Here is a 25,819-nt window from a genome sequence, read left to right as displayed (position 1 = left end):
CAGAGCTTCTGACTGACTTGTTTTGTGGCACAGCGGCTTGACCCCTGTAAAGACCACGGATGGGACCTGTGGTAAGAAGAATGGAAACACGGTCTGTGGAGACTGGCCAACCGGCAACTGTTGCTCCGGGTAAGCCCCTCCACCACCACATCCCCAAGCCATATTGTTTCTAACACTCGCCTTTTTCCATGAATCCAGTTCGGGCTGGTGCGGCAGCACGGCCGACTACTGCAGCAGCGGGTGCCAGTCAGGCGACTGCGTGACGGGGGGGCGAGACGGCGGACGGGACGTGCGGCCTCGCGCACAAGCACGCCACGTGCGGGTCGTGGCCGGCGGGCGACTGCTGCAGCGCCGCCGGCTACTGCGGCAACACCAAGGCGCACTGCGGCGAGGGCTGCCAGTCGGGCGGGTGCGGGTGGAGGATCCTCGACGGCGAGCGGGTGGACATCTTGCGGCCGGGTGGTTAAGTCTTTGTAGTAGGACTATATATAGATTGTGGGTAGCATGATTTATATAGTGTTAATCTATTCTGTTACGGGCAAGTCTTACCCACTTCCAGATCTCACAGGTGGAAGAGCGTTGAGGAGTTTGAGTGTATCCTTACTTCACAGTCTTGAAGTGTTTTCTTTTTCTTTTTCTTTTTTTTTTCGTATGGAGCAGCAATCAGGCAACACAGAGCGGGCCACGGTAGTTTGCCCAATCTAATCGCTAGCATTGCTATTTTAATGGGGGCTAACCCGCTACTGGATCTCGAAGATACTTACTTCAGCACACTCGGGGGTTCAGGGTATAGAACCGGTCCCCACTCCCATTCCCCCCTCGATCTCAGCTACCAGCGAACGTTACAGATCGATTGGGCCTCTAAACGTACTAATTAATCACGTAAGATCGTACCGGTGTAATACAAGCAACAACGGACAAAACTCCGGGAGCCAATTGGCGGTGAACTGTTGCCGCTGGGTTGGGGCTAATTAGGCCTCTAGCGCGAGAGTAAGCAGCACGCACAAGGGCGGACAGGGGCCACACGCACGTACTTAATAAAACACCTAGATCGTCAGTATCGCCCTGCCTATTTGCCGTGATACGGGGATTTGGATCGGGGCGGTGGGTCAGGACGTAAAATGAAACCTCTATGCAGTCAGCGTGTCAGCCGCAGAGGGGCCGCCACGTTTTTTTTAGTATGGTCCTGTTTCCTATATTATTTCACCATCTGGCGTTGCACACACTTACAAATGTTGTGATTTGGACACAGCATTTTCTCTCTTCTAATATCTCTAATCCACCATATGTAAGAGCTTTCTGTAGCCTGCTTTTCAAGTTGATGGAAGTCCGCCACCCGAGTTGACGACTACTCGGATGAGTAGCTCTTGTCGTCCCAACCGGAACAGCCCATTTTGATTCACTAGTCCGGACAGGTATCTGACTATACAAAATGACACCAAAAACATTTTTCGAATTGAAGCCGAGCGGCTCGAGAACCTCGACCGGGGGCGTCTCACCATTAGGAGGAGAATACGACGAGTACCTGCAAGGTTACGACGTGCCCAGGAGCCAAAACGGGTCAGAAACCCGCTTTCGAACCACGGGAACAACCGAAGTGCCGCCAGAAAGCCTCTTCTATCCCCCACACAATGGAAATGGGCGGCGGGCGGGAGCCTCCCGCTCCTGGTGGTGGGCCGAGATCGCGTCGGTGGCCGGCAGCATCGCGGCCATGGTAGCGCTAGTCATTGTCCTGGCCCTGTTCGATGGCCGGGCCCTGTCGCAGTGGAACTTCTTCATCCAGCCCAACACCATCATCTCCATCCTCGTCATGGTCAGCAAGACGTCGATGCTGCTGGCGGTGAGCGCCTGCCTCAGCCAGCTCAAGTGGAAGCACTTCCACGACCGGCCGCGGCCCCTGAACGATTTGCAAATCTTCGACAGCGCCAGTCGCGGCCCGCTCGGGTCATTATACCTCATGGGCAACCTACGGCTCGGCGCCGTCCTGGCCTTCTTTTTCGCGGTCGTCACTACTGCCAGCGTGGCCATCGACCCTACCGCGCAACAGATTCTGCAGTTCCCTAGTCGAATCACGAAGCTAGAGAACGTTGCATCAAAACTAGGGGTGGCTGAGCAATACTCCTCCAGGGCGTTTAGAAACAAGTATCCCGAATCTGATGCATCAAGTAGGTCATTTCTACCATGACCCACACCACTCTAAACGTTTAGGGATTTCCCAGGCTAACCAAAAACACCTGCATGAAGACTTCTATCTCGAATACTTCAACGGAGATACGCTGCTCCTCCAGTCAAGCCTTTTGAACGCCATTTTCGGTTCAATACCGGAGCCATCTTACTCTTGTCCGCCACCGGCCACGTCCTGTTCGTGGCCAGACTTCTCGACGCTCGGCGTATGCAGGTCCTACCGCAACCTGACCGAAGTTGCCGCCCCCGCATGCAACGCCACCTCGAGCAATGATAAATCCCCGACGCGGAACCTGACGTGCATGTACGACTACCACGGCCGCAACCGATCCGAGTTCCTGGTCGATATGAAGTGGAACCTGGTGGCGAAGCCCGGGCCTGATGGGAAGATGCAGGGTTACCCGGCAGACTGGACCTGGTACCAGGCTATGAGCACCATTCATACGGACAAATTCGGGCACCAAACATTATCCATGACCTCGGTCAAAATGCTGAACGGCAACAGTCCAGTCAACGGCAAAACGCCACCCCCAACGGAAATGCTGCAGTCCGACTGGTACCTCTGCGAACACACCCACCACGGCGCCACCATCGACTCGGGCCGCCTCACGCCCGGCCGCGTCGTCTCGGCGCCCCTGACGCCCCTGCGCAACACGACGGTCCCCGCGAGCAACATGGGCGCCGGCCCGGGCGGCCTGTACGACGAGAGCTTCGTCACGTACCGCGCGGACGGTGGCACGGGGCGCGAGTACACCGTGGGCCAGTACCAGTTCAGCCGGCTGTACGCGTTCCTCAAGTCCGCCCTGGACAACCGGTTCGGCCTGTTCGACAACGCGACGCGCGTCGAGTCCGGCGGCAGCCTCGGCGCGCTCCTGCCCATGGGCTACTACATGAACCTCACGGACCACGCGGCCCTGACGGGCCGCGTCGCCGAGGGGGTCTCGGCGCAGATGCGGAGCAAGACGCCCGCGGGCGACAACGACGAGCTGACCATGCTCGAGGGCGCCGCGTTCCGGGCCGAGACGTACATACACGTGCGCTGGCCGTGGGTCTTGTTGGCGCTGATCGAGGTCGTCGCGGCGGCGGTGCTGGTGACGGTGACCATCTTCATTACTCGGGGCCAGCCGCTGCTTAAATCGTCGGTCATGGCGTTGTTGCTGCATGGGCTGGACGGATGGGAGGAAGAGGGGAAGGCGGGAAGTTTAGAAACGGAAAAAGATCTGGAAGAGCGCTCGAAGGGCATGACGGCAAGGCTCTGTGAGGACGATAACGGATGGTTGCGATTTAGCAAATCATTCTGAAACAAGATTATTTAGTAAAATTGCATAAGTTAGTTATCGGCAGCAGGCAGATCTGCTGGCCTCCCCTGTCTATCCTCCTTGATGATCCTCTCCACCTCGTCCAGCTTGGTCAGCTTCTTCAGAAACCCCTCGAACAGCCACGCGGGCAGCAACGTGCCCGCCCAGGCCAACGTCGCGCTCTCCCCCTTCCAGATGACCTGCGGCGGGTTGCCGCTCAGCAGCAGCGCCGCCACCTCGCGCGCCCACTGCTCGGGCGTGATGCCCCGGTCCGCGAGCCCCTCCTGGCTCATGGCGTACTCGACGACGCTGCGCGCCGGCGCGTAGACGGAACCTGTGGGCAGATGCCCTGCCCACTTGGGCGGTGACGATGTCGCTATCGCTTCGGACCCTTTGCCGTCGCCGCCGGCGTTCCCTTTGTTCACGTTGTTGTTCGCGATGATGTTGGTCCGGACCCCGCCCGTCTTGAGCTCGACAACGCGGATGCCGAAGGGCGCCACCTCCATGCGCAGCGCCTGCGACAGCATGGCAAAGGCTGCCTTGGACGAGTTGTAGACGCTCTGGAACGGCATGGCCATGACGGAGCCCACCGATGTGTGGTTCACAATCATCGGCTGCCGCCGCTGTTGCTGGCCGCCGCCACACAGTCCGCCAAGACCCCAAGCTTTTGAGGTGTTACTGCCATCCGAAGCCCGGAGAAGCAACAGCGGCAGAAACGCCTGCGTAACAGCGACCTGGCCCCAGACGTTGGTGTCGAACAGTTTCCGCGCCGCGTCCAGCGAGATGTCGGCGACGGGCATGGAATACGACACCGCCGCGTTGTTGACGAGGATATCGAGGCCGGTGCCCGCCGCGGCCGAGACGAAGGCGACGGCCGACGCGATGGAGTCCGGCGAGGAGATGTCGAGCGGGAGCGTCGTGATCCCCTGGTCCGCTAGCGGCTTCAGCTTGGCTGCGTCCCGGGCTGTGGCGAAGACGTGGTGGCCCGCGTCGTGGAGGGTGGTGGCGAGGGCGGCGCCAATGCCGCCGGGGTACATCCTGTTATCAGGATTGTGAGTTTCTTTTTAGGGGCGGATGAGCATAACATCTTGTCGGTGGCTAATATCGAAAAGATAATGAAGCAGCAAAAGGTGTTAAAGGGCAGTCGGAAGAGGTAGAGGTATCTGCAATTAACTTAGGACCCCGAGCTATTTGTAAGTGCAGAGGTTGTTATTCCACTCGCTCATAAACATACTGAAAATCTTCGGCCGCTTTTTGTTTTTCCCCCATGATGTGTTTGGCCACCGGGTTGCTGGATGCGCCGAAAGCCATCATGAAGCTGATCATGGCTGACGTTGTTGTGGCTTACGAGACCCACTCGGGAGTCGGCCTAATAGCACACCCCTTCAACCTCAAAGGTATCTCTGATTGGGATAGACTAAGGGATAGTACGTTCGGTAGTTTGATTGGCTCCAGACGGTGTCTCCACTCGTATAATTATTGTCGGCAGTCAAAAGGATGAAACGGAAAGATGTGGTTTTGTTTTTTGCTTTTGCTATCTTCACTTCAACCGTACTCTGCATACCACACACACCCATCCGCACGTTCCCGAAGTATCAAATTGTGCGCATTACCATACTACTGCCGACCTCGTCGCCAACCCTCGACAACTAGACTTGATGCCTAAAATTGACGTGCACCTAGCCGAAGTTGATGGTTTGTTGCAGCATAGGCTCAGTCGCCCATTGGGAAAGTTCGCAATACCCAGCGCATCCATCACTTGGATGCCGCCTCCCACTGTTTCTGCCAATCCGCGAGCTGTTGCGATATCTTCGCTCCCCGGTGCTTCTGAGTTCCAGTCTGTACATTGGATGAGCAAGAAAGTCTTTCGACGGTTGTTGACGAGCTCTCAAGGTATTTCTTGAGCTGATGGTTCTTTCCACTTTTTGTGGCGTGGGCTCTGTTGCATATGGTCAACTAGAGTCTTGTATGTGATTCATGGGCCACTTGCCCTGTTTTGTTCCCCATCTTGGGAGTGTTGCCTGAAGTGCCGGTCATGATGCTCACAGTGAGTGAAAAGGTAAGTGGAAAAGGGGCAAGGTCTCAAGTTTCGAGTACAACGCTAGCGGGCCCCTATTTGGAACAAAAAGTATAGGACCATAAAGGGGAGGCTCCTTGGAGTGAATACTCGTGGGACTTAATATAGTGTCATCTGTTTCTGGTATTAACAGCAAAGCCATGTCTGCTGGTCGTGCAAACTCCATCTTCAATTTTAATCGCAGACTGTGTACATCCGCTCAACACGAAAAACTGTAAGATTGGGTATATGGAGGCTTGTGTTGTAGCTCCAAAAACTCCAGGCAACGCCCCGGCTCAACAACGCGCTGCTGAGCACGAACGACAATAACCCAACCGGGAGTTTTGGGGATAGGGTCGGGAGTTTGCAAAAGATGTTATGACTGAGCGTTTGTGCTGAACACATCGGCGTCTTTTCTTTTCATTGGTTGGGGCTTGCTTCTCAGAGGACCATTTTAAGCGAGCCAATGGCTTGTGAAGACACAGTTGCGTTCAGCAAGAGGGGAAGCTCTATCCCGGTTTGCGGCGGGATCGAACCTCAGTATTGCTATCATCGCATTCTGAGCGATAGCAGCATATCCGAAACCCGGGTTGCATTTCCCCATGTCAGACGCCTTTTTCGAGCTCTTTAGAGTACGTATCGGAGTGGTGTAACTGCGCCAGACATGCCAGCTCCAAGGTTAAACAGCGACAATGTGGTGGTCGTTGTGCCGGAGGATTGGAACCGCCCGACGCCAGAGCCTGATTCAGACACTGAACGCGTCAAACATGATACCTTCAAACGTTCGATTGAAGACAACGAGGACGACTGGGATGTAGATGAAGGTTATGACTCCTGGATACCGCTCTGTCTGCCCTGGACAGAGCCTTCGGAGGAGGCAAAGAAAACTGCTCCAACGCCGACGGGACACAGCAAAGAAGCTTGCCACTCTCCTCCAGAGAATTATTCCCTAACTTCACACAATATGCGCAATGTAAATCCAAGCGAGAGCGCGGCAATACATGGCGGTAGCTCCATGAAGACTATAGGCAAAAGATTGGCTGTCTGCAGAGGAGTGCAACCTGTCCTTTATCGATTTTCTGGACAGACCCGTTTCGAATCTTATGGTCAGGGGAGAAGAAGCGGCCTGCTCACGAAGCACCTCCCTTGACTCCGACATGGTATCGATACCGGACTCAATAGACCATCCTACAGCCTTGGACATAATACCCTTGCATCACCGAGATATGGAAGTGATCGACACTGTCAGTCAGCAGCTTTTCAACGGCTTTACACTAATGACCATTGCGCCTTCGCCGGGGTCGAGACATGGATCGGGATATTCAGGAGAGACTCGAGACGTATCAGATGAAGAAAGCCCGCCTCAACACAACGGCTCGACCCATGGGCAAAGCTCCGATCTGGTGCTTTCCACCAGTCCAACACGTAACAAGCCCAATAAGCGGAAACGGGGAGACGAAGGGAAAAGCGACGATGAGGGAGACGACGCGCATGACAGGCGTGGCCCCAAGCGTCCTGGACTAAACTCGCGCGATATGTTCCGGAAGCTCCTGGCTTGTCCGTTTTGGAAGCATGATGCACGGCGTCACCGAGATTGCTTCAAGCTTAAGCTGGACGGCATCGCCAGGGTGAAGCAATACCTGAGCCGGTCGCATTATTCGGAGAACCATTGCGAGCGCTGCAAGCTTGTCTTCGCGTCCAACTTGTTGCGCGAGAATCACCTCCGCCACGAACAGTGTCAATGGAGAGGCCCAGATGCGCTAGTCGGTATCTCGCACCAGCAGCGCAACGACCTGTCCAAGAAGTCGAAGCCGCACCACTCGGAGTCCGAGAGATGGTTCGCCATCTGGGCGATCGTCTTCCCAAGACAGCCCGCGCCCTCGTCCCCGTATATCGATCCTGACCTGTCACAGGACATGGCCGAGTTCCGCATGTATGCGCAAACGCATGGTGCGCGGATCGTAGAGGAAGAGTTAGGACGCCAGCACATCTTCGTGGAATCCCAGCGATCCGAATGGTTCCAAACTCTCCTGCGCACCGCGCTTAGCCGCGGACAGGACATGGTCTTCGACGCGTGGCTTGTTGCCCGCGCCTCGCCGGCCTCCAGCCAAGCTCAGGAAGCCACACCCCGGCCCAGTCGCTTGACAGCGGCGTTGCTTTGGGTGGTCGAGGAGGACCCAGTACCACGCCCGACTACATGAGAATAAACGACATTGAGGGTTTCGGCGACGGCGCAGCGAACAACTTGAACAACATAACTGGAGATCAAATAGAACAGCTGCCCGTGACTAGTAACCCAGGGCCTATCGAAGGTCTGGGCGGTCTCGGACAGCTCCGGGGCAACAATATCAATGACCTGTTTGGGTTCGACATGGGTTTTGACCAGAACATAGATTTGGGGGATTTCTCCTTTGTGTAATATGGCATAGGTCCCTAAGAATGGGTGGATTGGGATTGGGTCTTGCTGCTGCCGGTCAAAAGGCGGCTTGGCAGCCCTGGCTGGGAGTGCGCGCGGCATACAACTGAGCCCCTGGATGTCTGACTAAGTCACAGAGAACGGCCACATTCAATCAGGCAACTTGAGGGGGTACCTAGCCGAAACCGACGAGCAATTGAATGAGCTAAGCCCCGTGTGACATGACACCACGGAACGTGGGCCAAGGCTTTGGTTTCATACTTGCTGAAGAGGGAAACAATCGTTCGTATTTATGGTGTTCTTTATGTTCCTCGGGAAGGCTGTGTGTTGTGTTGTACGTAAGGTCCAAACGGGGTTCGCTTTCGGACTCGGAGCTGGGCTTGGCAAGAAACGCGTGTTACTTACATGTAGCCAAGGATTATATTAGTGGCTGAGCGGCTACACCCCTGCCGAAGCGTTGCGTAAGCCCGCCCGCGGCATACAACATTGCAAAAAGGGATAGAGACAACGACCAATCCCAGCTCACGTCAGCCAGCCAGCCACTTCGGGGTAGAGAGGAACGAAACAAACAAACAAGCTGCCAGTCATGCATTGAAAGAGGGGAGGGGATGAATTGCGTCGCAATTGATTTCTCTCGCCCAACTCAATCTAAAATATGTGAATTTCTGGTGCACCATGCCCGAGGTACGCTGTATCTCCCGCCGTCTTACTCCATGTCGTCGTCAGTCGTTACCTACTACCAGCACGCGTCTCTGAGCTCCGAGGACTCGATCCGGGTCCTCGAGCTCCTCCCTCGCTATGCTCCAAGGCGCCCGTCGAGGTCAGGATCCGGGAAGTCTCGCTGTTCGAGGCCCGCATCATCAAGTACGAGGCCCTTTCGTACGCGCGGGTGGGAGACACAAAGAGGAGAGGGTTAGGGGGCAGCAACAAATCATCTTCCGTCGTCGTCGTCGGCTCCGGAGGACAGAGGCTGCCCGTCACGGACAACTGCCACGCGGCCTTGGTCCGTCTTCGCCGGCGCCTGTGGACGCGCACGCTTTGGGTCGATGCCGTCTGTATCGACCAAGCCGAGGATGAGGCCGGCGCAAAAGGAGCGCAACCGCCAGGTTCAGCTCATGGGCCGGATCTACAGCCGCGCATCGCGGGCCGTGATATGGCTCGGTCAGGGGGACAAAAACATGAAGTTGCTGTTCAGGGCCATCAGACTGTGGTCGGTCTCCGCAAAGGCGGAGAAGTTCTTCAACCGGAATGACTCCATATGCATCGAAATGGCAATATTGGTTGCTACCCTGTTATTGTTCAGTAAGTTGTCCTTCTATATCTCACAACAGTCCGTTCTTTCACTAACGCATCGGCTTAGGGGTATATCCCGGAAGGGACTGTGTTCAGCCGGGCCTGAACGATCTCAGTCAGAACCCTTGGTTCACGAGGGTTTGGACAGTCCAAGAAGTCGCCATGGCTCGTGCTGCGACAATCATGACCAGCTGCTCGGAACTCAGCTGGAGTACGTTCACAGCCATATCGCGCGGGGTCGACCTCGGCTATTCCCGGACCCCCATGCGGCCATTTCTGGACTCCGTTTCTGTACGGCAACATACGTCGACGGCGGAGGCAGCGGCAGATAAGACATTCATCACTTCGATGGCGCCGGAGAAGGCAACAAAGCTTACCGCGGTGGTATCTGAGAAGGCATCCAGTTTCACTACATCTTCGACCGAGACCATCACCGAGGATAAAACACATTGGCCGCCGGGACCTCACCTGAGGCTCTCCCGTTCAAGTAACCGGAACCCATGTATCCAGCGGCGTTTGCTGCAGTGCCTACCCTACCTCCAATGCGCGCGAAACCACGACAAAGTATACGGTCTGTACGCCATGGCCAGCGACTGGGGCTACGACCTGCCCGAGCCCGACTACGGCCGTCCCATCGAGGACGTCTTCCAAGAGTTCGTCGTGTCATTTCTCCATGTACACGGGAACGTACTGCCGTTGACAACGACCCTCCCCGCCAACCCATCCACCGGCTTGCCTTCCTGGGTCCCCGACTGGCTCACATCGCGCCTCGTCGTGTCCGACGAAGACGTCGACGTCTCGGGCGTCTTCGCCTCCCTCTACCCGCCCGACTGGACCGCCACCAAGTCCTCCCACAGCTACGTGACCTGGGCCCGCGAGCAAAAGTCCCTGGCGCTGCGAGGCAAACGCATCGGCCGGATCCGCACCCGAATCTCCGGCACGCCCAAGGACCAGTACGACGACCCCGCCTCCGCAGCCTTCGACGACTTCGCCTCGGCGTGCCAGAACTGGATCCAGTCCCTCAGCGTCTCCGCCCTCGACAAATCCCTTCTCCTCCCGCAAGACCCCACCGACACCAGCCGGCCCAAATGGTCCGCGATGGAGCAATTCCTCCTCTTCACCCCCTTCGGCCCCGCGCGGTCCCGGCAGCTCGGCCCCATCTTCCCGACGAAGGACGAGCACAGCTGGGAGTTCAGCTGGGACCGCGTCGCGCGGCACAAGCTCCTGCTCGACTGGCTGCACCGGACGCGGCACCCGAGCCTGGACGAGGCCGCCGCCGCGCTCGGCGACAGCCCCTTCGTCGACGTGCTCAGCGACGCCCAGAAGCTCGACGGCAGCCCCCCACGGCGGCGAGGTCCCGCAGTACCTGCAGCATGTGAGCCGGGCGCCCGCCGTGCTCGAGGCCAACTTCCGGACGATGCAGCGGCACGTCAACCTGTTCGCCAACTACGCCTTCCTGACGCTCGACCGGGACGGGCTGTGGGCGCGCGCGCACCTCAGTTGCCAGGTTGGGGACGAGGTCTGGTTATTGGCTGGGTCGGACGTCCCGGTAGTGTTGCGGAGGCAGGGAGACGGCAACGCTCGGTTTCGGGTCGTGGGCCCGGCATATGTTGATGGGGCCATGTATGGTAAAATGTGGGCGGATGACGAGAGCATGTTGGAGACGATTACTCTGGTGTGAGCGATACATTTTTGAATGTCTTGTATATAAGGAGTGGCCATCGTTATGGTCTGAGGCGTTTGGAGGCATACCATTTCCTCGGCAAAGGGCGGCGCGGCGACTTGTCGGAAGCAGTAATAGAATAACACCAATAGACACAAATGAAAAGGACGCCCAAATCGAAAACATGAAATCTACAAGTGCAGGTAATTAAGCCAATGCTCGGAACCAACAAGAAAATATCAAACCCATCACTTCAGATGAACATCTTGATTGTAGTCCTACAAACCTATGTACAGTAACGCCAACAAATCGGGTATAAAGAGCATGTACTGGGCGCGAAATACCCTACCAGCAACCAAGTGACAGGAGAGACAGAAAACGCCAAACCGTTCCCCCCTTTGGACGCTGTTGCTTGCGGCGGCACGAGTTATCAAAAACGCCGAATTGAGCCGAACACCCTGCAATAAAGACAAGAGAATGAGCCCACCACCAACGCCAGCTATGAATCGCATACAGAATTAGCCGCTCCAGGAGAATGCGTCAAAAGCACAGAAAAAGGCAACGTAGCGCAGCCCACGCACGAGGACCGTTCAGTACTCGTCATCCCAATGATTTGTGCTGCCGCCGTAATCCATCTGGCCCCCACCCTCAAAACTCGTGCCCAATGCTTCCTGGCCTTGCCGGATCATAGCCTGCAGCCGTGCGTTGAAATCGTTAATCCGCGCATCCGCCGCACGCTCTTCCCGCAGTCGCCGCGCCACCATCTCCTGGGCCTCGGGGTCTAGTCGCGGGCTAATCTCGTCCACCAGCGTCTCTCGCCTCCTCACCGGGGCCGCCTTGCCCGTCGCCGGCGTTGCGACCAAACCCACCGAGGCGGCCGAGGCGGCGCTGTGATTCCTCCGGTGGTTACCACGCAGGATGTGCGGACTAGGGCTAGGAATCCGCGACTGCTGTCGTGGCGATGGTGTGTAAAACGCCGGCGACTGTGGTCGACTTGCGACAGGAAGCCTACTGGGTGTAGGTGTAGACGGCCTCTCGGGGGCGGGCATCATAGAGGCGGGTATTATAGAGCGTGGTCCAGCAAAACTTGCCGGTTCACGGAAGGTAAGAGAAGGGTCTCCGGCATGGCTGATGCGGCCCGAATGGCGTCGGTTGAGATTCGGCGCGGTGCTCAACCTACTGACTGGCTTACTTATGCGACGAGGTATGCTGGGCCGGTTCTGCAGTGCCGAGGATGGCCGATCCATCGACTGGTGTGACACAGGGGCGGGTGGGGTCATTTGCTCGGCAGGTTCGTTGACCATGACCCAGTTCTTCCGTAGCTCATCGCTAGGGGTGTTGGCGGAGATCTGGCGCCTTTTAGCGGCTGGCGGCGGAGTCGAGTCGGGCTCCTGTTCGTAGTAGAAAGGGGTATGATCTGATTCGGGAATGGCGGCCGGGGTCGGAGCCGGGCTATGTCCGTACTCCAGGGCCATCTGGAAGGCTTCGTCGTTACCTGGCAGGGGGTTCGCTTGCGCATCGAAAGCCCTGCCGCCTCCTGCATAAAACCCTCGGAATGCACCTGTTTTGCAGAATTCCCAGACCTTACCCACAACGCCTCCTATGGTGTTAAGGGCAAACGCGCTCAGCCATCCTGTGGGCTGGGCTGGCTCTGGCTCCATCGGAATGTCCGTTCTGTTTTGCCCTGGCATTGTCGAGTCATTTTCATCGTGCGCGCGTTGGGAACCAAGAGCACGCCTGTAGTCGACATCAGAATACATGCTGGATTCCATATCCCCACCCAGTTGATTTTGCACCATTCCGTTGGGGGTTTCAATTTGACCTCCAAGTGTGTATCGTATCTCTGTTCCGCCGCTTATCCTCCTCTGCCCCATTCTGTCGGTTGTATTATAGCCGCCATTCATCATCCCATCGTGCGAGGGGGTCATTTCTCCGTGACGCAGGCGCTTGCGATTTACGTTAGGGGCTGGCGTTTGTGCGTCGGAGGCGAGACTGCCGTTCGATTTTGACAAGTAGACCGAGCTTGAGGTCGAGGGTGACATGGGAGGTCGAAAGATGCCAGCATGGACGCCGGACATGGGCGACGCTCCGTTGGGGGACTCGAAATGGAAAGCTCCCGACATGGCGACTTGAGGCCCAAAGGACATTGCGACGTGCCTTGTGTCTAAGACAGCTGTGGCCGGGAGACGGACCTCGATCGGGTTTCTGATTGCGCGCAGAACCGCGGCAGTTCCTTTTGGGTTCACTGATTTGCGGGAGGTTCTTCGTGTGAACCAGTGCGTAGACTCCGCCGAAATTTCTCGTCCGATGTTATCGCCAGGCTCCGCTGTTCCGATGGAGCTGAAGCTGCGCCGGCGGTGCGAATAGATGGAACGGACGAGGTTGGGTGCGCTCGGATTCCCGTTCGTCGCCGAGTAAAACGGAGGGCTGGCTGGCTGTGCGGGAATAGAGTTCTGGCGTCCGTCGAATGTTGGGGTAGTAGTGCCTCGTGATCGACAACCCGACTGTGGGGGAAAGGGCGCCGCAGGTTGCAAGATGATTTTTGATGATGGAAACGGGACAGGTTCAGCCACCGGAAGCTGTGGGTTCTTCGATTTTCAATAACGCCAACAACAGAGGTCAAAAGCGGGATTGGCTGATTCTGTTGTTTGGGCTGGTGGATGGATGCCTGTGCTAAAAGGAAAGTTGGCTCGGTCTCGATGACGAGGTACGGTACAGTTGGTTGGCGGCCCCCTAGTTTGCTGGTGCTGTCACTCAATCGTGGTCCCTGTCAGATTTGACCGATGCGTGGGTGTTTGGATGGGATTCTACGACTAGTCGGATGCGCAAGAAACAACGCGCCAGAAGGGTGGAAAGTGACAGCTCGCAGGGTGGAAAAAGATCTTTTCGTCACCGAGTTCTTTAACCCAGGTCGTTCTGTCGATCAGTTCAAATGCTGGTGATGTGACGTAGGCCAGTTGAGTCGGTGTGCATGTTCAGAGGTTGGTACGCAGGGGAGGAAAAAAGAGCCTTCGCGACCCGATCGCACGGGACGCGCTCCAATGGTCGGTCGCGCGAACAACAGAAATTCGGGGACTACCCCTTTTAACAACGGGACCCCTGAGATGGCACTTTCACGATGCGAAAGATCCGCTGCCCTCGTGGCTTCTTCCATTGATAGGCGGCAGGGTTGCAAATTGAATTTGTGTATTTGTTGAGGTAGCGTTGCCCGGGCCACATGAGCCGCCAAGCCGCCTTGCCATAAACAGCCTTGCCCTTTAGGAAGTGCTTGTCAAAAAAACAAGTGCCCCGCTACTAAGCAGCGGCGGACAGTTGGTCAGTGGGTGGTAGTGGCACCACTGATAAAAAGCAACAACAGCGACGAGGGCATGTCGCATCGCGGGGCATTCCCAAAATTCCAGAAGCCATAACCAATTAACAGCATCCAGGTCACACGGCATGGCATTTGTGTCTAATTCGTTCACTTCATTAATCTGCTCTAGTCTAGTAGTCTTTCTGCGCATTTTAAACGTATAGCGAAATAGGCGCGAACAACTCCAGGGGTAAGTAGGTAGGTGGGTGGTGGGATGCTGATCTGCACCGTTCACATGCTCCAGGTCGACGAACCCAGAAAGCTGCAGCTTGGAGGGGTTGGTTCGAGGATTTTTCCATGAATTTGGACCGAGATGGCTGCGTGCGCCCACGGTAGCAGGGAGAAGAGAGAAGCAGCTACAGCCGCCGCGCTTCAAGCTTCGCGCGAATAATAAGCGTCCTGCTGCTCGTGCTTCTTGTCCTGCACACCGCCATTGACACCGAGCTCCCCGTGCACCACATGATCCTTGCCCTTCCAAAGGCGTCGCGCTCGGCCAGCACCTCGTCGGCCCACTTCTTGGTCTCGCGCAGCACCATCTTGGTCGCGACGTAGGCGAACTCTCCCAGGTCGAGGTCCTTGCCGCAGCGCTTCTCGTACTCGACCATCTGGCAAAGCAGCTCCATCTTGTCGATGTCGTGGACGAACAGGCTGTCGAGCGTCTGCGAGTCCTCATACTCCTGCCAGATCGCCCGGATCTCCCGCCCCGTCACGCCCCCGTGCACCTTGCCCAGCAGCCGGTGCGCAATGTAGTCCATCGTCTCGGCCTCGCGGCGGCTCTTCTCCGGCTTCGGCACGCCGTCCACGGGGGTGATGTCGCCGACGATCGACTCGGCCATGTCGTGCACCAGGCACATCTTCATGCACTTGCCCAGGTCGATCTTGGCGGCGAGTTCGGGGGGACAGAACATGCTCATGAGGGACATGCGGTACATGTGGTCCGAGATGGATTCACCCCTGTCAATAGGTACAGGTTAGTATAGGCGCATAGAGAGACACCGACTTTGCGACAAACGCGACTGGCGGCGGTGACGACTAACCTTTCGATACCGAATCGACGCCATCCTTCACGTTTGTTGGTCTTGAGGCGCTCGAGGAGGTGGAAGAATGGAACTGGCGAGCTGGTGCCCTCGACTGGCGGCGAGGGCTGGACCGTCGCAAGCACCTTATCGACCGACCATGGCTCCGAGGTTTTGGGAGCGGCAACGACGCCCGGGTCTGGGAAGATCTTGTCAATTGTCTGCGAAACCATGTCTCGGGAAGGTCGAGGGGCTAAACGTGAGCAGGGTGTATGAAAAGAGTGAAAAACGTACCGAAAAAGTCCTTGCCGTTAAAAGTAGCAATTGGCGGCGACATGTTTTCTCTCTAGACAGCTTTTTTGAGTTGGCGCCGGCGGACGAGGAATTGGCTGCTGATGATTCGGGGTCGTCTGTCTTGCTGGGAAGGGTGCAATGTTCCAAAGTGGGCTGTGGTCGAGCTGGGCTACAGGCCTGATTGGGCTGGATCCCAAATGCAAAATCTCTGGTTGGCGAGCTTGGGAATCCAGGGGGCTTTGGGGAGTCAGTCTGTCTTTGGAGTCGGTGTCGGTGCTTGACTTTAGTGACTTAGCTGGAGTTTTAGCAGGGTCTCAGCGGGGGCGGGGCGGGGAGAAAACGGCGACGCCGTCGTTGTCATGTTCGCCTCAGGAACAGTTTCAACTAGATATATGGCCTGATTGTGTACGTGCGTGTCTTGATTGGTGTTTGCTGGCTGTGAGGATTACTGTGCAGGGCGTTCTGTGCCTCTACAAACAGCTTTCTCAAGCTGTCACTTGGGTGTTTGCACCTGCAATCAACGGAGACCCGCGAAGGGTGAGGCTGCCCGGTTGCGCCTACACACATGGTATTGCAAGCTCCTATTCTATAGCCTTCCGTGTCAACACTCCTCGCCAGTATATAATGTCTCGTTGCCTAAGTATTTTGCGGTCACGCCACAAGTGAAACCGCTGGTTCCATCCCCAGGGCGATCGCCTCATCTAAAGGAGGTTCTCGTTTGCTCCTGCCTCCTGGAATGCCACTCGTCAAACTTGTCCTTGCCATCGGCGATAACATCAAACCCCAGCAAACTCCTTTGGTACTCCGCATCGCCCCAATTGAAAGAGCATCTCCCCTGCCACCCAGTGCCCGGCAGCGCCGCCAGATCCGCATCGCGCCGCCGCTGCTCCTCGCCGTCGGCCAGATGGTAGTAGTGCCGCGTGTCCACCGCGCCGGCGACGTTGGTCTCGGTCCGCCGCTTGCGCAGGTCTTGGTACAGCCGCAAGAGCGCGGCAAGGTACTCCCGCTTCCCCGCGGGATCCGCCGGCACGCCCTCCTTCTCCAGCGATGCCGCCAGCAGCAGGCCCAGGACCGCGCCGTCCTCGACGGCCATGGCGGCGCCTTGGCCTTGGTACGGCAGGGTGGGGTGCGTTGCATCCCCCAGCAGCGCGATGGGCCCCTGTTTAAAGATCTGGGGCTTAGCGGACGAAGTACATACCTCAACCGAAGATCGACAATAGGGAAAGTCTATGTACAGTACATACCTTGGTCCACTTGTCGAGACTTTCAAAGTGAAGGAGCTTCCACTTCAAAGCGGTGCTCTGACACGAGATGATATCTCTGAGGCTGTGGGTAAGTTGACTATGATCAGTATTTGCAGGATTCAAGGCATATAATGGGCGACTAACATTGGATCCCAGCCATCAAAGTGGGCATTCATCTCTTCCAGGCTGCTCGAAGCTATCTTGACTCCTTTGGCTAGATCATCCGCTACTCTGTAGGAAGCTGTCAATACCACCCGGTCATGTGGAAAAGGGGAGCTCTGGCCACTCACATCAAAACCAGGTTATATTCTGTCTTATTCCTCAAGGGGTAGAAGACAGCATGCTTCCCCGGTCCGAGCCAGACTTGCAGGTCCAGCTGCTCTATGATCCTGTTGATATTCTCCTTCCCCAGGCTGAGCAGCTTATCACGGGAAAATGTCCCTCGGTACGCCAGATCACCCGTCTCTGCTGGCGAGAAGGGACGTCCCAGAATAACTTCTCGCAACGAAGACCATAATCCTAAAGTAGCATCATCAGCCCTGGCCTCAATCCGGGCGTGTAAGTCGGGAGAGGTCAGTTGACTGCAATTACCATCCGCGCCAATTACCACGTCTGCTTCGACGCGTCTTCCATCTTTCAAGACCACAACTTCTTGGCCCGATTGTGACGGCTCAACGCCGATGACTTCCGCACCAGTCACAACCTCTGCACCAAGCTGTCTAGCTTCGGAAAGCAAGAGTTTATGATAGTCGCCTCGGTGGATAGCTCTTTTCACTTGCCGTCAGCTTAACTCGGATAACGTGGACCTCCCAGGCTCCCATCCCATCCCAGCCAACAACAATTTCCTCAAAATTCCACTTACATCCACTCAGCACCATACTCCCGCCCTACCCTCTCCTTCACCGGCTTCGCAGCCAGAATCTGCCCGTCTTCATATCGGCGCAGAGTGAAGTGGTCCAGCTGGTAGCCGCCGGCCTCCTCCTTGACCTTGTCGAGAAGATCCAGGTAGGCAAGCACCCGGCCCGCGTTGGGCGGGATATGGATGCCCGCCCCCAGCGGGAGGACCTCGGCCGCGCGCTCGAAAACAGTGGCCTTCAAGTTCTTGTTCATCCGGCGGCAGGCGATCGCGCAGATCAGGCCGCCGATGCCGGCCCCGACGATGGCGATGTGCAAGGTTCGGCATTTGCTAGAGCTCTGGAGATGATTGAGGCGTTAGCACACATAATGACCAGCTTGTTAATGGCATTCGACTTGCATTGGACTCCATAGTGGGCTCCTCCAGTAGATTTATAAACATTTGATCTTTGTGTGTGAAAAGGTTGGCGACATGGCTCCATGCGAGATCTGATATTTAAATACGTTTATGCGTCAGTGATTTGGAATTATATACCCGCACATAAACATTCGGCGTGTTGCCATCCAAGAATGTCATCTTTTCCCACGAATCATTGGCCCAACATAACCGATTGGTCGGGCAGGGTAGTAAGCGCTTACAAGACTTAGTCCGTATTGCCTGATTTGGAATTACAGTACTTTTCCCCTATCTGGTGTAGCTCAGCTGTGCTTGGATCCGCTCACTATTACAACACCCCTTTCTATTACCGCTTCGCCTTGCCCATCGCCAGAATCCTCTCGGCCGCGCGCTCAGCAACCACCATGGTGATCGCCATGGAGTTGCCCGTCGGCAGCGATGGAATGACCGACGCGTCCACAACGAACAAATTCTCAGTCCCGTAGACCCGGGTATCGGCATCAACAACAGCAGCCCCGCCCACCTCCCGCCCATCATCATCGCCAAGCCTCACAGACCCGACAAAGTGCCGCGCCGAGTCCCATCCCCCAGCCCACAGATCCTCGACCGTCGCATCCCGCCCGCCGCGCGAGTACTCCAACACACTCTCCGGCCCCCGCACGTAGTCGAGCATCTGCCGGAAGAAGGTCTCCACAGCCTCCCGGTCGCCCGCGGTCTGCAGCAGGGGCTGCTTAACAAAGTACGTCGTCCCGTTCGGGTGGATGCCGAGCTCGCCGCGCGAGTCGGCGCCGTGCGTCAGCGTGGCGCCCATGAGTAACGTGCCGTTGGCGCGCACGAAGTTCATCGACTCGATGTAGCGCACGCTGCCGTCCTGGTTCGTGATCTTCTGCCACAGGTTCAGGCGGATCGAGCCTTGGACCAGGGGGCCGGAGCCCTTGGCGAATTGCTCTATTTGCTCGGCGGTGGGGTTGAGGAATTGGGCTGTGGAGAGGGAGGTCAGTTTGCTAAGATCCGGGTCTGTGACGTTCCACACGAGGCGGAAGAGCGGATGGTCCAGGATATTCTTCCCGACGGGGAGATTGATCCATTGCGACTCATCCGGCAGCGTTACATTGGTCGTCTCGGATTGTTGCACAATGCGAATTTGCTTCGCCGGTCCAATTCCCGAGTTAAACAAAAGGCGAGGGGTTGACATGGCGCCCGCTGAGAGGATGACTTTGCCACCCTGTGCAAGTCGTATAATATGGCGAGAGCCGCTGGCATCTTCCACTTCGACGCCGGTAATGGTCGCGTTCTCCCGAACGGCACGGATGACTTTCGTATCCAGTTGAAGCTTGAAGTTCTTCTTCGTCTCGGCAAGGGGAGGTAGGTCCGCACTGGGCCAGAACGAAGACCATCTTGAACCTGCAACCACGGGGTCAGTACGATGTCCAATGGTATCAACGGTTGAGGAAATACACCGGTATACCCGGATCAGTTAGTAAACGGGGCCACTTACATTATCCGCAGGATGATAGTACGTCTTATCCTTAGCGTAAGGCTCTACCAACGAATCGACCTCCATCCAACCGTAGGGCGCCAATTGTTTAGTCAAGATCTGATAGGCCGCCTGATCATAGTACTTCCCATCCGCCGACGGCAACGAAGTCCCCGGATTCCTCTCGTACAGTCGCGCCGCCGCCGGCGCGACGTCGTCCCACTTCCAACCCTCCGGGAAATCCTCAAAGTCCCATGTGGCCGGCTTGACCCACTGCAACCCGTTGACGACGGAGCCGCCGCCCAGGATGCAGCCGGCCAGGCCCGGTGTATCGGAGCACCAGACGCCGTTTGCCTCGGGGATGAAGTTCAGCTGGTGCCCGTAGGCCGGTATGTCGTAGATGGTGACCGTGTCGTTCCAGGCCACGGTCGAGGTCCCGCCGGTCGCGAAGGTGGAGGGGCCGCCGCGCTCCAGCAGAAGCACCGACGCTCCGGTCTCGGCGAAACGCTGTGCGACGACGATACCGGCAGCCCCGGCGCCGGCGACAATGTAATCATACAATGGCTCGGACGATGCCTGGCCGTTGACGGCTAGACATTGCAGGGCGGAAAGGCAGGAATAGAGCAGAACTGGAATCCTCGGCATGTTGGCGGTGAGTGGATTGCAACAGGTATCGCGCTTCAGTTGAAGTGGCGTGGGGTCAACGAGCTACCGGCCGAATAGATATACCCGGGTGCAAGTAAGGAGTAACATGTCGAAAAGTCGGTATGCTTTACTTAACGTGGTTTACCACTACGCGACGCATATCACTTGGCGACGCATTTAAATTTAATTTTAATATAATTAAACTTTAACGCGTAACGTGGTTTACCATTAAGTTAAATATATTATTAAGTCGGACACTTTTTTTATATTTCGATACTTTTATATAAATTTATTTAATTATAACGTTTTAAATTAATTAAAATTATTCGTTATCCGATTCGCTACTTAATTCTATATCTTTTTACACGTTCGCGTATTATGACCGGTTTCGCCGCAGTTACCACAGCGCCTACCGCCCGTCGCGCGTCGTTTCGACGAGCTACTATTTTCGCCTTCGCCGGTCGGTGGACGTTTCCTCTTTACCTTCTCGTCCTATAGCGTTTGAGATTCCTTAATAATAAGGGCTCTTTTAAGCTGGATTCGTGATTTTTTAATTTTCCGGCGTTTCGAAAAGGCTAAATTAGTATTTTAAAAAGTGCGGACCTAATCTTTTAATATAGTTACTTTATAGGCTATTCGGGTTATACTTTTCGTTATTTAATTTACCGTATTTAAAATTAGCGTTAAAAAACTTTTTTAATAAGTAAACACCTTTTTTTAATATAAGTAAAATGCTTAATCGTTTATTATAAATTAAACGGCGTTTAAGGGTTATACGTATTTAAAGTCCCGGGTCGCGACTATTTCGATATAGGCGTTTAAAATTATATATTTAGCTTACTTATTACTTCGTTTAAATAGTGAGGTACTAAGCCGGATACGTTAAATTTAAATTTAATATTAGCTTTTATAAAAATAATAAAATATACGGCCTTAAACGCGATAAAGAACTTAAGCTTTGTAATGTAATTTATCGAGGCCTTAATAAATAGCTCGATTTTTTTCGAATAAGCACGTTTTAAGGGCGAATAAAATGCTATATCGAGAGGTTAAAGTAAGTGCGATAAATAAAGAGGCATATTAATAATAATAATATTATTATCTTAGTAGTATACCTCGAATTCGGCCGAAATATAGCTCTCGTAGCCGTTAAGAATTAGGAGGCGGTAGCGACTTTTTATTTACGATTTAGTATATTTATCGAAATGCTTAATTTAGTTTAAACTTATCTCGTTATCGGTTTATTTATTAAAAATCGGTTTAATTACTTAATCGCTTAGTAAACTACTCTCGCGCGACTAGTTTACGAGGTAATATTAGCTTTAAACGATTAAAAAAAGCGGAATATATTAACTTTACGAATTAATACATTTAATAGCCGTCGACTATTCTCGATTATTAAGCTAAACCGACTTCGCTTTTCTACGCCGATTAACGCGTATTACGACGAGTATTAATTCGATTATGCTTAACGTGGTTTATTATTACGCGACGTATATCACTTGGCGACGTATTTAAATTTAATTTTAATATAATTAAACTTTAACGCGTAATACCTTTATAATTATAATACTTAATTAATTTTAAAAAGATCGAATAGTTTTAATAATTTAAGCGATACGAAACGGAGCGAATTAAATAAATTAAAGAGTAATAATAAAAGCTTATAATATACCCGAATTAACTTTACGTTATCGAATTTACGGCCGAATTTTAAAACGCGAAATCCGACCGAAACGACGTAAATTAGATTTAATTAAAAAAGAGGTACTTCGTAAATATATAATTAATCTAGATATCCGAAGGATGCCTCCCGATTTTATTAATGTAAAAAATATAGCTAATTTCCTTACCGCGTCGCGCGGCGGCGACCGTGTTAATAAACACTAGGTTAGGCGCTTTATCGATCGTAACTCGGACTTAAAAATTAAAATAAATCGTTAATACGATTACTAAAGGGTTTTTTATAAAGATTTTAAAGTTATTTTCGGTTAGTTTACGCTAGTCGCGAATATAAAGGCGAAATACGGGATCGTTAATAAAAATATTTAAAATTTCGATAAAACCGGTTTTATAATAAGTATAATCGGGTTAATACTCGTCGTAATACGCGCCGAGCGGCGTAAAAAAGCGAAGTCGGTTTAGCTTAATAATTAGGAATAAGTAACGGCGATTAAATGTATTAATTTATAAGGCTAGTGTATTCTGCCGTTTTTAATCGTTTAAAGCTAATATTATTTCGCGAACTGGTCCCGCGAAACCGATTTACCGGGCGACTAGGTAATTAAGCCGATTTTTAATGGTTAGACTAATAACGAGACAGGCTTAGACTAGATTAAGTATTTCGATAAATACATTAAAGCGTAAACGAAAGGTTCCCACCGCTTTTTAATTATCGATAGCTACGAGAGCTATATTTTAGCCGAATTCGAAGTATACTACTAAAATAATAATATTATTATACTCGGTATGCCTTTTTATTTATTTTACCTGCTTTAATTACTCGATGTAATACTTTATTCGGCTTTAAAGCGTGCTTATTTAAAAAAATCGAGCTGTTTATTAAGGCCTCGATAAATTATATTACGAAGCTCGAGTTTTTTATCGCTTTTAAGGCCGCGTATTTCGTTGTTTTTATAAAAAATAACATTAAATCCGGATTTAACGTTTTTAATTTAGTCTTTTATAATCTCGACGAGGTGATTAATAAGTTAAATATACGTCTCCGGACGTTTATACTTAATTTATCCCGTCCGGGGACGGCTAATATTTACGACCTTTAAACGTTATTTAACTTTTAATAAATAATTAAGTATTTTATTTATATTAAAAAGAGGGTGTTTACTTATTAAAAAAGCTTTCCGACGCCGATTTTAAATACGGTAAATTAAATAGCGAAAAATATAATTAAAATAGCTTATAAAATAACCCTTATGCGCGATAAGATGTATATATTAGAAGAGGCTAATTTAGTACTTTTTAAGCGCCGGAGAGCTAAAAAATCGCGAGTCTAGCTTGGAGGAGCTCTTATTATTAAGTAATCTTAGTAGCTATAGGACGAGAAGGTAAAAGGGAAGCGTTCAGCGCCCGATGAAGGTGAAAATGGGGGTTCGTCGAAGCGGAGGGCGACCGGTGGAAGGCGTTATAGTGTTTGCGGCGAGACAGGTCACAATGCGTAAATATGTAAAAAAGATATAAAATTAAGCGAGGAATCGGATAACGAATAGTTTTAATTAATTTTAAGCGTTATAATTAAATTAATTTATATAAAAGGGTCGAAAAGTGGAAAAAGTGCGTCGCTAAGTGATATATATCGCGTAGTGGTAAACCACGTTATTATAAAACTAATCTCGTCGAAATTCTATATATCCTTATTAATAATACTGTATTTAATTTTAATATTAATAATTAAACTAAATTAACCGGAAATAACCTTTAAATTTTTATAAAAAGCCTTTTTAATAATCGTACCGACGGTTTATTCTAATCTTAAGGTCCGAGTTACGGTCGATAAAGCGCCTAGCCTAGTGCTTACCGACGCGGTCGCCGCCGCGCGACGCGATAAAGAGATTAGCTATATTTTCTACACTAGCCATTTTTAGAGGCATCCCTCGGGTATTTAAATTAATTATATATTTATAAAGTACCTCTTTTTTAATCGTATTTAATTTATATTTTAAATGTCGGATTTCGCGTTGTGCGGTTCGGCCGTAGAGTCGGTCGCTAAGGGTAAATAATAAGACGACGTAGTGTTTCGCCGCAGCTCTTTAATTAATTCGGGTTAAACCGTTTTATGACGCTTAAATTATTAAGGTTATCCGCTTTTTTAAAATAAATAAAGTATTATAATTATAAAATTATTACGCGTTAAAGTTTAATTAAGTAAGTCGGTAATAAAAGTGTCCGACTTAATAATATGTTCGACTTAATGGTAAACTACGTTAATACGAATACGAAATCGAAAAGATATTCGATAAAAAATAAATAGAATATAAATAAAAATACCTCGTCTAATAAAAAAAGATTACCTACTTAAAAAAACACTTAAAAACTTAAAAACACTTAAAAACGCCTTTAAAAAGCTTTAAAAATTTAAAAAAGCGAGAAATTAATATCGGTACCGAATTAATTAATAATATTAAAAGCACTATAAAAATAAACGTCGACTACCGCGTTCGCCTTAGTACGCTTTAAAGCTTTTAACTCGTCGAGGGAACGAAAACTACGCGTAGCCATTTCCGACCCGCGAGATACTAAAAACTCCCGCTAAACACGAGATCCGCTCCAGGCGAAGAAAAGCCTCTTAGGCGTCTCGGTGGGCTTTTTTCAAAGCCTTACTAGCTTAATAAAAAAAATCGCTGGCCTCCCGCTCGGCAGCACGAAAACGCTTCGATTTATTCACGATTCGGGAAACCGCCGAAACCGACACTCCCGAACTATTACAAGACAAACCTAAACGAACGTATTCGTAATAACGCGAGGCACCCTCCATTATTTTACATATCCATTTACGTAACGAGCATAAGGAACACGGTATAACTTTAACACCGAATTCGTTAATAAACGTAATAAAATTATAACGTTATTTTATCTTTTTCGATTTAAAATAAAAAGATTTCTTAATATAATTAAATATAATAAGTATATATTATAAAAAAACTATAACGAAAAAAAGAAAAACAAAACTTATAAAAAATAATAAAAAGTAACCGAGAATACTTATAAAACTTAACGCTTTAAGAATAAAGGCTTAAAAAAGGGGATAATATTACGACCTAACTTATTTATACGGCTAAAAAACGAAACACAGGCAGCTATAAAAGTGCGATACCCCGCTAGGAGGACCGAAAACTTTAAAACAGGGAAAACCGCTATAAGCACCAGCTATAAGTCACGTGACGGATTAATCGGATTATGAAAAAATAGCTATTAATCTTAGTAAATTAACGGATTAGGGGCTTATTTTAAAATAATAAATAAACCTTTAATTTAAGGCTTAAAAGCTTATTTTAAGATAACGAATAAGTTAACGAACTAACTATTAATAAAAAAGCGAGGTTAAATATAAAGACGAATATTCCTTTATATAATCTCTTAAATACTCTCGCTTACTTAGTAATTAATCTAAACATTAATCTTTATTTATTAATAAAGTATATACCTTAACGACTTATTATAATATTATAAGCTACGCTTAGCACTTATTTAAAACTTAGTTACTCTATTACTTTACCGATAATATAATTTTATCACTCGTTTAAATACTCTCTCGCATTATTAATATAAACCCGCGTACGTTTTACTAGGTTTTTATTAAACCCTTAATAGGCATCGTTATACGACCTCGTTAAAAGCATTAGTTTTTACTTTAATAGCGCGGTCTTTATAAAAGTATAAAAGGATTAACGCGTTAATAATAACGGCTTTAAGTTTATTAAAAGAGGATTAATATTCTTAAGTTTATTCTTAAAGCGAGAACGCGGTTAATTTATATAAAGGCTTCGCGATATAATTAAATTTATCGATAAACTAACGGTAAAAGTTATTAAATTTAAAAAAAGACTAAAGTTCCCGTACCCGTGTAAGCGGTTTCTAAGCAGCTATAGCGGTCACCTTTTCGGGGTCGACC

General features: G+C 51.5%; 10 protein-coding genes across 10 annotated transcripts; 4 read left to right on the top strand and 6 right to left on the bottom strand.

Moving 5' to 3' along the window:
- Nucleotides 1-1,432: 1,432 nt before the first annotated feature.
- On the top strand, nt 1,433-3,485 carry PG997_008016 (uncharacterized protein; the record flags this gene model as incomplete). The annotated part of the gene is made up of 2 exons (XM_066812331.1): nt 1,433-2,165; nt 2,209-3,485. 2 exons carry the CDS (start codon nt 1,433-1,435, stop codon nt 3,483-3,485), a joined length of 2,010 nt encoding a protein of 669 aa, XP_066667673.1.
- Nucleotides 3,486-3,514: 29 nt separating this feature from the next.
- Nucleotides 3,515-4,519, bottom strand: PG997_008015 (NAD(P)-binding protein; the record flags this gene model as incomplete). The annotated part of the gene is made up of 1 exon (XM_066812330.1): nt 3,515-4,519. The coding sequence occupies one exon, from the start codon at nt 4,517-4,519 to the stop codon at nt 3,515-3,517; it is 1,005 nt and encodes a 334-aa protein (XP_066667672.1).
- A 1,683-nt stretch (nt 4,520-6,202) lies between these two features.
- On the top strand, nt 6,203-7,739 carry PG997_008014 (uncharacterized protein; the record flags this gene model as incomplete). Its single annotated transcript, XM_066812329.1, has 2 exons — nt 6,203-6,511; nt 6,567-7,739. The coding sequence occupies 2 exons, from the start codon at nt 6,203-6,205 to the stop codon at nt 7,737-7,739; spliced, it is 1,482 nt and encodes a 493-aa protein (XP_066667671.1).
- Nucleotides 7,740-8,629: 890 nt separating this feature from the next.
- PG997_008013 (HET-domain-containing protein) lies at nt 8,630-9,206 on the top strand (the record flags this gene model as incomplete). The annotated part of the gene is made up of 2 exons (XM_066812328.1): nt 8,630-8,645; nt 8,698-9,206. The coding sequence occupies 2 exons, from the start codon at nt 8,630-8,632 to the stop codon at nt 9,204-9,206; spliced, it is 525 nt and encodes a 174-aa protein (XP_066667670.1).
- Nucleotides 9,207-9,409: 203 nt separating this feature from the next.
- On the top strand, nt 9,410-10,928 carry PG997_008012 (HET-domain-containing protein; the record flags this gene model as incomplete). The annotated part of the gene is made up of 2 exons (XM_066812327.1): nt 9,410-10,552; nt 10,611-10,928. The coding sequence occupies 2 exons, from the start codon at nt 9,410-9,412 to the stop codon at nt 10,926-10,928; spliced, it is 1,461 nt and encodes a 486-aa protein (XP_066667669.1).
- Nucleotides 10,929-11,500: 572 nt separating this feature from the next.
- Nucleotides 11,501-13,057, bottom strand: PG997_008011 (uncharacterized protein; the record flags this gene model as incomplete). Its single annotated transcript, XM_066812326.1, has 1 exon — nt 11,501-13,057. The coding sequence occupies one exon, from the start codon at nt 13,055-13,057 to the stop codon at nt 11,501-11,503; it is 1,557 nt and encodes a 518-aa protein (XP_066667668.1).
- Nucleotides 13,058-14,618: 1,561 nt separating this feature from the next.
- On the bottom strand, nt 14,619-15,615 carry PG997_008010 (uncharacterized protein; the record flags this gene model as incomplete). Its single annotated transcript, XM_066812325.1, has 3 exons — nt 14,619-15,216; nt 15,300-15,477; nt 15,573-15,615. The coding sequence occupies 3 exons, from the start codon at nt 15,613-15,615 to the stop codon at nt 14,619-14,621; spliced, it is 819 nt and encodes a 272-aa protein (XP_066667667.1).
- A 654-nt stretch (nt 15,616-16,269) lies between these two features.
- PG997_008009 (uncharacterized protein) lies at nt 16,270-16,665 on the bottom strand (the record flags this gene model as incomplete). The annotated part of the gene is made up of 1 exon (XM_066812324.1): nt 16,270-16,665. The coding sequence occupies one exon, from the start codon at nt 16,663-16,665 to the stop codon at nt 16,270-16,272; it is 396 nt and encodes a 131-aa protein (XP_066667666.1).
- Nucleotides 16,666-17,674: 1,009 nt separating this feature from the next.
- PG997_008008 (uncharacterized protein) lies at nt 17,675-18,083 on the bottom strand (the record flags this gene model as incomplete). Its single annotated transcript, XM_066812323.1, has 2 exons — nt 17,675-18,008; nt 18,079-18,083. 2 exons carry the CDS (start codon nt 18,081-18,083, stop codon nt 17,675-17,677), a joined length of 339 nt encoding a protein of 112 aa, XP_066667665.1.
- Nucleotides 18,084-18,414: 331 nt separating this feature from the next.
- On the bottom strand, nt 18,415-20,190 carry PG997_008007 (uncharacterized protein; the record flags this gene model as incomplete). The annotated part of the gene is made up of 2 exons (XM_066812322.1): nt 18,415-19,465; nt 19,589-20,190. The coding sequence occupies 2 exons, from the start codon at nt 20,188-20,190 to the stop codon at nt 18,415-18,417; spliced, it is 1,653 nt and encodes a 550-aa protein (XP_066667664.1).
- Between the last annotated feature and the right edge of the window lie 5,629 nt (nt 20,191-25,819).

Source organism: Apiospora hydei (genome assembly GCF_038363865.1).
Source record: "Apiospora hydei strain CBS 114990 chromosome Unknown utg000006l_segment0_segment0, whole genome shotgun sequence".
Classification (NCBI taxonomy): Eukaryota; Fungi; Ascomycota; class Sordariomycetes; order Amphisphaeriales; family Apiosporaceae; genus Apiospora; species Apiospora hydei.
The sequence above is the reverse complement of the archived record's forward strand: the minus strand, read 5'-3'. Positions and strand labels throughout refer to the sequence as shown.